Source organism: Amblyraja radiata, chromosome 13, assembly GCF_010909765.2.
Source record: "Amblyraja radiata isolate CabotCenter1 chromosome 13, sAmbRad1.1.pri, whole genome shotgun sequence".
Lineage (NCBI taxonomy): Eukaryota > Metazoa > Chordata > Chondrichthyes > Rajiformes > Rajidae > Amblyraja > Amblyraja radiata.
The window spans coordinates 3533091-3542737 of record NC_045968.1 but is presented as its reverse complement, the minus strand read 5'-3'; the positions used below and the strand labels follow the sequence as shown (position 1 = coordinate 3542737).

The 9647-nt window shown below is 43.1% G+C and overlaps 1 protein-coding gene across 1 annotated transcript in view; it reads right to left on the bottom strand.

The window, feature by feature from the left end:
* Window positions 1–2163: 2163 nt before the first annotated feature.
* Window positions 2164–9647, bottom strand: part of pik3cb (phosphatidylinositol-4,5-bisphosphate 3-kinase catalytic subunit beta) — a 196938-nt gene continuing 189454 nt past the window's right edge. Inside the window, exons 21-23 of the mRNA XM_033031101.1 lie at window positions 6953–7098; window positions 4041–4173; window positions 2164–3526 (exon numbers count right to left, since the gene is read on the bottom strand). Coding sequence (XP_032886992.1) covers window positions 3389–3526; window positions 4041–4173; window positions 6953–7098 — 417 coding nt within the window. The 3' untranslated portion in view covers window positions 2164–3388. The remainder of the gene's footprint in view (window positions 3527–4040; window positions 4174–6952; window positions 7099–9647) is intronic.

Here is a 9647-nt window from a genome sequence, read left to right as displayed (position 1 = left end):
CTGAAGGATTTTCTCTATTGCTTTTCCAGTCAGTTGCTAGTTTGCTCAAGTCTTTACAAGCGGTTACGATGATTTCTTTAATTGGTCAACCTGACTGGAAAGTGGCCCATATTTCATTGCCATGAAGTAGTAGTGAACTGGGGACTTTAGCCTTGAGTTTCTGCTGTTGATGTACCTTCTGAAAAGGTGTAACTCACATGCGTCTACACTAATGGCTTTTGAGAAAGTCGAACACTATTGTTAATAGCCTCGATGCCCAATCTGTAAGGTGCTAGCCTGCATATAAATGAGAGTTTACAGTCTGCAAAAGCATTATCCATGCTCGTCTAGTTTCATGTTTTTACCTCAAAACCTAAACATTTTATTAGCTAAAGTGCAGTTGAGTGTTATTAATTATTTTTTAATATTTACTGTGCATTTCTGTTAAAATATGCAAACGAAGAACTGGTATGATAAGCATATTAAAGTGATTAAGGTAAAGATATGGCTGAGATGTTTTAGTTTGTAAGAAGGAATTTTTCAGGGGCCATAATATTTGGAAAAAGTAATGAGTGTGATGTCTATTTTACTGAGATTCTGTTAGATGAATCAATATCAAATCCATAATTGTAATAAAATTCATTACTTTGTCTTTAGATTAGAACTGGGGATAGGTTGCTTCATAGTTAAAGCCAGTACAATCCTATACTTCAGTAGTAGCCACAAGGGTAGTGCATTCAACAATGTGTTGGATGCCATGGCTTTACTTTCCCACAAACGTTCTTTTTTCTATTGCACAATCTGAGTGGGTAGCTGCATAGCACCAGGAAAGAGGAAATGCAATACCATGCCATCAATGCAACAAAGGTTGATGCACATTCCCCCTTTTCAAAAAGCAGCATTGGATAATCAAATTCAGAGATACAGCACAGACATAGGCCCTTCGGCCCACTGAGTCTACGCTGACCTGCGAACCCACTACACTAGCACTATCCTAAACACTAGGGACAATTTACAACATTTACCTAAGCCAATTAACCCACGTCTTTGGAGTGTGGGAGGAAACCGGAGCACCCGGGTGAAAACACACATGGTCACATGGAGAACGTACAAACTCAGTACGTAGAGCACCCATAGTCGGGATTAAACCCGGGTCTCTGGTGTTGTAAGGCAGCAACTCTATAGCTGTGCCACTGTCACTTCAAGCAACACAAGGTTTTGACATTGCATCCGAGCTGAATCAGAAAGGTAAAACTGACAAACTTTTTAAAAAAAAATAGCTGCTGGAGGTGGGAGGTCAGAACTGTCTAAGTTTAGATTGAAATGAACTATCTATGCAATTTGTGTCTGTGTGCATTGGATGCAATCAGGTAAACCATGAAAATTCATAGTTTACCTGAAGATTCACACTTTACTATGAAAATAGTTATTTTCCCAATACAAGTTTGTCACATAACTGTTGAAGGTGAGGTGGGTGCGTAATGATGACTTTCGTTGTTATACCATTAGAGTCGAGCAATTGGGTGTTGATGTAATCATACACAAACGTACAGGAAATCGAGATGGTACAAAGGGGCAATCTAAAGCATACGTGACGTCAATGATAGTGGTCTCAGAGTGATGACACTTATGTGTCCTTGGCACGCAAACTACGCCACCTCGTCATCGCGTTGAGGCGCACGGGCATCGTATGGCCGCGCGGGGCGGGTCCCACTGACAAGAGCAGAGGGGTATGTAGTTGTACGCGAGATCGCGCGGGGCTCCGAAATGTTTGTAGCGAACAAAATCTTCGCGCGCCAACAGGCTGTCGCGTAACTGACGGCCAAAGTGGGACAGGCCCAAGACCCTGGAGCGACGCAACGTCTCACCTTCAACAGCAGCAGAAGCAGGCAAACGATCGCCGAGCTCGGCCTGGGGCTCACGGCCGTTGCGGTCCGGATCCGCCCCCACTTCTACTCCTAGAGCGGGGCCAAGAAAATTGAAGATAGACACAAAATGCAGGAGTAACTCAGTGGGACCGGCAACATTTCTGGAGAGAAGCAATGGGTGACGTTTCGGGTCAAGACCCTTCTTTTCAGACTGAAGAAGAGTCTCGACACGAAACATCACCCATTGCTTCTCTCCAGAGATGCTGCCGGTCCCGCTGAGTTACTCCAGCTTTGTGTCCATCTTCAAATGACGTCACGCGCTCCAGATGGCTGTGCAGGCGCATGAAATCGCGCGGGACCGTCGCTCCTCGACGCAACCACGAGGTCGCGTAATATGCGTGCCAAGGACACGTAAGTGGGACAGGCCCTTTACCTCTACAATATGTACCTTCCACAAAGGACACGGCATGGGTAGGGGGTCTATTACACTTGAGAATGGAACTATCTGCAACAGCACTTGGAAAATGATTAAAGGATATATTAGGGCACTTAAAAAGTATAGCTGAATGACAGATGGGTGGTTTGAAATTAATAGAACCCAGTTGCTAACAATGCATGGAAACACCACCTGAAATTGCACAGAGCTCTCATTTTTTGTCCCATGTAAACTGCAAAGAGAAAACCGAACAGTAAAAGTTCTTGCATATCAAGGGAATAAAGACTGCGCTGAAAGAGTGAATCACTCAGGAAAATGTCAATTGACGAGAGATCACAAAGCTGAGTGACAGTCTGTCCTTATTCAGCGCTAAGGTCACAGCAACATGGATACTGAATTCTTTCTGGCCCTTAAATAAGAAACCAGAATAGTGTCATGGGTAGATATGTGCTCAGTATAAAAATACCCAGTTCTTTCCTCATTCTCAACACATCATGCTATTCAACAAGGTTGTCGGCTTAACAGAATTTTCTTTGATTTTTAAATAAATGACTCTGATAATATCGTCAATGAAGGAGTAGTTATGGTTGCCCAAGAGGGGAATGACTGATAAAGTTTAATGCTTGTACAACGGATTGGTATTAATTGCCAATCCAGAATAATATAAATACTGAATTCAATTCCTGTTCACTGGAACCCTGCCGTGATCTTTAAGCCTTTGACTTTTTTTAATTAAAAACTTTAAACTTAAAGAAATTTATTTCAAGTCTTTTCTTTTAAACTTAAAAATCTACTATAAATAGATACTAAAATGAACAGTGTCCACTGTTGCTACAATCTCCAGTAGTAGCGTTCAATGTTTGTACAGCAATCCTCCCTAACATCTGAAATATTTACACCTCTTCCACGCGTGCCATGCCAATAAAAATGAAGCAACCAGTAGCATGCCAAGCTAACAGGGTCCTGCAATATATACACTTTGAATTAGGCAACGTTCTAACTGTGCTGGAAGGCATGGAGTGCAACGAATGGGGATTGCCCTGCCATTTGGGGCACAAGTCAGATGTTCCACAATTTGATAAGCCTGTAGTATTTTCACTTCTTGCTAGGACCGCCCGTCTTTGGCCACAATGTGAGCCATCCAGTTCACTTTAGTAGTCCAGCTCTCACGAAGGGCCTCGTCAAACTTCTGTCGAAACTGCTTCAAGGCATCCTCGTCGGTTTTTCCCAAAGCCAGCGAGTCCTGGTGACGGTAGGAGAGGATTCAGTAAAAGAGAGCAGCCGTAACACAGCAAAGGATCAAACTCGTTAACAAAATGCATTGAAGGGGCCGCTGATTTTGAGTATATCTTCATAAACTTTATGCCCCTGTCCCACTTAGGAAACCTGAACGGAAACCTCTGGAGACTTTGCGCCCCACCCAAGGTTTCCGTGCGGTTCCCGGAGGTTTTTGTCAGTCTCCCTATCTGCTTCCACTACCTGCAACCTCCGGCAACCACCTGCAACCTCCGGGAACCGCACGGAAACCTTGGGTGGGGCGCAAGGTCTACAGAGGTTTCTGTTCAGGTTTCCTAAGTGGGACAGGGGCATAAAGAGAAATGGACAAAGCTCAAATATCCGTCAGCACCATTTCCAATGCAACAGCAGCACGTGATATAGTAGTGCGTGGTTGTTTTACTCCCTTGTAGGTGGCGCTCGGATGGTCGGGGTCAGTGTCGATGAAGGTACGAGGAAAGTCGAAGACAAGCAGGCTTTACCTTGAGATACTGGATGTCTTTGATGGAGCTTAGTTCGGGTAGACCTGCTGTCAACATGAGGGCAAACAGCGTAATGAACAAGTTTCCGTTCTTGCGGAGAATCAAATAGGCATCTTCACAACACTGACGAAACCTGCGGATATCAGCACATTACACGTCGCTAAGTTATATTCTGAAAGATGAAGCTTAAATGATACATCAAACACTGCTTTTACAACCTATCTTAGAATAAAGGGGAGGTCGCTTAGAATAAAGGGGAGGTCATTTAAGACTGAGGTGAGAAAAAACTTTTTCACCCAGAGAGTTGTGAATTTGTGGAATTCCCTGCCACAGAGGGCAGTGGAGGCCAAGTCACTGGATGGATTTAAGAGTTAGATAGAGCTCTAGGGGCTAGTGGAGTCAAGGGATATGGGAAGAAGGCAGGCACGGGTTATTGATAGGGGATGATCAGCCATGATCACAATGAATGGCGGTGCTGGCTCGAAGGGCCGAATGGCCTCCTCCTGCACCTATTTTCCATGTTTCTATGTTTCTATTCCTCTGGTGGATAAATTAACCTGCCCACCTTCACTTCGTTATGCTTTTTGACATAGCTCTTCAGGCTAATGGCATGGCCAAAAAATAATTATAATAATGTCGCCAGAGACCCAGGTTCAAGACTGACCTTGGGTGCTGTCTGTGCAGAGTTTGTACATTCTCCCAGTGACCACGTGGGCTTTCTCCAGCGTGGGCGGTTCCTCGCACACCCCAAAGACGCGCAGGTTTGTAGGTTAATTGACTTCTGTAAATTGCCCCACGTGTGTAGGATGCGATAGAGCTGGTCGCGCGCTGGTGAACAGTGCTCAGCATGGACTAGATGGGCCTGTTTCCATGCTGCATTCTAAACTAGACTACAATACTTTTTTTGCATTTCCCTTTAATGTTGACTACGAATGTTGGTATCAATTGCAACAAGGCACAGAAGATATTTTTAACACCCAATTTAAGAAATGCTATTCCATTGAGGAGGTATGTTTTGTATATTGGTTGATTCAGGAAAACTAATCTTTGGACTTGTAATCAACAATTCTTTTATCATCATACAAAGTATAGACAAAGTTCAAACTTCAAAAGTAAATTATTTTCGGTGTCAACATTTTTTCATGAGTTCAAGTTAAATGAATAACTTATATAATGAACAATACCAGATGTTGCTCTCACTACATCACCTGTGTGTGCCTTCAACAACTGAGGCAGGTCTACCAGTTAGGGTACAAAGTGCTGGAGTAACTCAGCAGGTCAGACAGCAACTCCGGAGAACATAGATGACAGTTCAGTTTCAGTTTCATTTATTGTCACGTGTTCAGTGAAAATCTTTTGTTGCGTGCTAACCAGTGCTAATTTTGGGTTGGGACCTTTCTTCAGGAGGTTCCAGACCCAATACATCACCCATCCTTGTTATCTAGAGATGCTGCCCGAGTTACTTCGGCACTTTGTATCGTTTTGTGTAAACCAGCACCTGCAGTTCATAGAAACATAGAAAATAGGTGCAGGAGTAGGCCATTCGGCCCTTCGTGCCTGCACCGCCATTCAATATGATCATGGCTGATCATCCAACTCAGTATCCTGTACCTGCCTTCTCTCCATACCCCCTGATCCCTTTAGCCACAAGGGCCACATCTAACTCCCTCTTAAATATAGCCAATGAACTGGCCTCAACTACCTTCTGTGGCAGAGAATTCCACAGATTCACCACTCTCTGTGTGAACATTTTTTTTCTCATCTCGATCCTAAAAGATTTCCCCCTTATCCTTAAACTGTGACCCCTTGTTCTGGACTTCCCCAACATCGGGAACAATCTTCCTGCATCTAGCCTGTCCAATCCCTTAAGAATTTTATACATTTCTGTAAGATCCCCCCTCAATCTTCTAAATTCTAGTGAGTACAAGCCGAGTACAAGTTCCTTGTTTGTATAGGACTACTTCTGGTCTAAACCAATAATATCTCCTCTCGTGATGGTATGCACTTGGACCGCACACTGGCACGTCTTTAAAATGGTAAATTATTATAAACTCTTGGGTTTATTAACTCTGTGAACCAGCATCTATTTATCAACTAAAAAGCACTAGTTTTCAGCTAGGCCTCAGACCTGCCACCTGGTGTCATTCATTCTACTTTCTCCACCTTGCTGCGTGGAGGCGTTTAGCCTGGTCTATTGGATGTAAAACATTGGGAATTCTACACTAGTATTGATGTGAGTCAGATCTGTACCTACCAATGGTTATCAAGAATAAATGACACAGGCAAAGGTGAACTGTCATCCTCATTCATGACACAGATTTCTAAAGTTGACCACTGAATATTAACAGTACCAACTGTAATATCAAAGTCTGAAGCTTTGAAACGTCTAACCTTAATATTCAACTACCTAGTTATAGTACTTAAATACCAAAACTTGCTGTGTGGCCAATTCCAGCTACAACACAAACAGATTAGTTTGGTTGTACAAGTAGATATGTCTATTCTGCAATTTTTGGTCACAGTAAAATTGTCAGCTCCACACTATATAACAAAAGAGGAAAAGATAGGAAGGAACCGCAGATGCTTGTTTAAACTGAAGATGGACACAAAATGCTGGAGTAACTCAGGCAGCATCTCGGGAGAGAAGGAATGGGTGACATTTTGTGTTGAGACCCTTCTTCAGACAGTTCTTCAGGAGAAGGGTCTTGACCCAAAGCCTCACCTATTCCTTCTCCCCAGAGATGCTGCCTGTCCCACTGAGTTACTCTAGCATTTTGTGTCTAAAAGAGGAAGGTATGTTTGTGTATATTGAGAATAGAAGCCAATACTTAACTGTAGACAGAATGGTGAATAGAAAATTAAAACGATCCCGTAGCTATTGCTATTGTTAACATCCTTTAAACAATATTTACCTGCAAAATTTCTCTGTGTTTCCAGTTTTCCCTTGTTGGATGACATGAATGAAGTCGTGGGTAAGAATGAAAGGCACACGTTCTCTCTTAATCCCAAACTTGGACTTGAAATTGCCAAGGATGTGGCCAAAGTCTATATGAAAGAGCTTGAAAAAGAGTGGAGAAAAATTACTTTTGCAAAATTATGGGTCAAAACTTGCTTCCAACACTGTTCAGTCTACCTTATCCCCAAATGTGTGGTGCGTATGTTTGCCAAGACACTGCTGTTAACTTGTTTACAATTAGCCCATTTTAAAGCGACTAAATCCTACAGGCTTTCCATGAATATTCCCATCAGATTTTGGAGGAGCAATGTGCTCTTCCCATGAAAAAGCTGAGAACAATTGTTTCAGAATGTCCCTGATGTTCGAGCATTAATAAAACTACCACTTATAAACGAGGAATAATCACCTACATTTTGCCCGGGTCTCCTACAGCCTGTGAAATTAATGGAGTTGTTCCAGGCCTTATAAGCTAAATGTTTAGTTGACAGATTAACCAGATCAAGTACTGGGAATTGTCACAAACACTCTGTTCCACTGCTGGACTTTTCTTGGGGTCCACAGTCAGTGCATTTGCAAAATAATAATTTGACCTTTGACTTCTGTGTATAGGTGCAGGAACGTCACAGCAAGTTCCAGACTGGGACGACAGATGGCACAATGGGCTAAGTGTTCGGCTGGCAACCGGAAGGTAGCCGGTTCGAATCCCGCTTGGAGTGCATACTGTCGTTGTGTCCTTGGGCAAGACACTTCACCCACCTTTGCCTGTGTGTGAATGTGTGTGAGTGATTGGTGGTGGTCGGAGGGGCCGTAGGCGCAGATTGGCAGCCATGCTTCCATCAGTCTGCCCCAGGGCAGCTGTGGCTACAGAAGTAGCTTACCACCACCGAGTGTGACTGAGGAGTGAATGAATAATGCGATGTAAAGCGCCTTGAGTATTAGAAAGGCGCTATATAAATCCCATCCATTATTATTATTATTAAAATAATAATAAATTATGATAATCATAGAAACATAGAAAATAGGTGTAGGAGGAGGTCATTCGGTCCTTCGAGCCAGCACCGCATTCATTGTGATCATGGCTGATCGTCCCCTATCAATAACCCATGCCTGCCTTCTCCCCATATCCCTTGACTCCACTAGCCCCGAGAGCTCTATCTAACTCTCTCTTAAATCAATCCAGTGACTTGGCCTCCACTGCCCTCTGTGGCAGGGATTTCCATAAATTCACAACTCTCTGGGTGAAAAAGTTTTTTCTCACCTCAGTCTTAAATGACCTCCCCTTTATTCTAAGACTGTGGCCCCTGGTTCTGGACTCGCCCAACATTGGGAACATTTTTCCTGCATCTAGCTTGTCCAGTCCTTTTATAATTTTATATGCTTCTATAAGATCCCCCCCCTCATCCTTCTAAACTCCAGTGAATACAAGCCTAGTCTTTTCAATCTTTCCTCATATGACATTCCCGCCATCCCAGGGATCAATCTCGTGAACCTACGCTGCACTGCTTCAATCACAAGGATGTCCTTCCTCAAATTAGGAGACCAAAACTGTACGCAATACTCCAGATGTGGTCCCACCAGAGCCCTATACAACTGCAGAAGAACCTCTTTACTCCTATACTGATGGAACATTAGTTTCATTTCTGACAATGACCAAAGATTACTGGACTAAAGGTCTGCAGGAAATCTTGACCATGCCCATGATTAATGGGCAGAAATACACAGCCGACACAGTGATCAACAACCATTCATAATGGTAGACACAAAATGCTGGAGTAAGTCAACGGGACAGGCAGCATCTCTGGAGTGAAGGAATGGGTGACGTTCCCGGTTGAGACCCTTCTTCAGATTTCATAGTGGTACCTGTTTTAGGTTTCTGACAACATCAATAAACTTATCTATATGATATTTGCTGACTTGTTAGAATTGTAAGGGTGCTGATGTGGCCAAGCTTTTGCTTCCTTTAATAAGGATATAGTAAGATTGGAGGCTGTACAAAGAAGAGTCACTGTGCTAATAGCAGGGACGAGGGCAATGTCCCAGCAAGAAAGGTTGGGTCTGTACTTTATGGACTTAGAAGAATAAGGAGTGATTTTGATAGAACCATAAGATTGTAAGGGAGTATATCAAGGTAAATGTTGAGAGGCTTTCAGTGGTGGGATACCCTCAGACGAGGGGGCATAGCTTCGAGATAAGTGGTTGGTCATTTGAAGCTAAAGTAATTTAGTTTTGAGTTTCATGTTCTTAATTTTCAAATTTAAATGTTAAAATCAGTGACAGTTTTGCACAAACATTACTTGGGTTTGTGGTAAAGTCTGTGGGGGAATCAGGACTTTACAAGGTTTAACTCGCAGCCGAATGGCCATGGTGATCTTGCCATCCAACTCAAGGCCAAGGAAGATCAACACTTCAAATCTGACCCACATCAGGTGGGTTTGCAAGGGCCTAATGGGTGCATGGATTCAGCAGAACCACACCAACCTTGTGATGGCAAAGCAAAATGGAACACAATTACTTGAGATATTTAAAACGTTTGGATGATGGCTTTTGTTAATCTTCCTCCTACTAAAATCTGCTGCTGGATTTGTATTTTGCAAATATTCTGCTTTCACAATTGGGCAGCACCGTTGGGCAGCGGTATATTAGCGGTAATT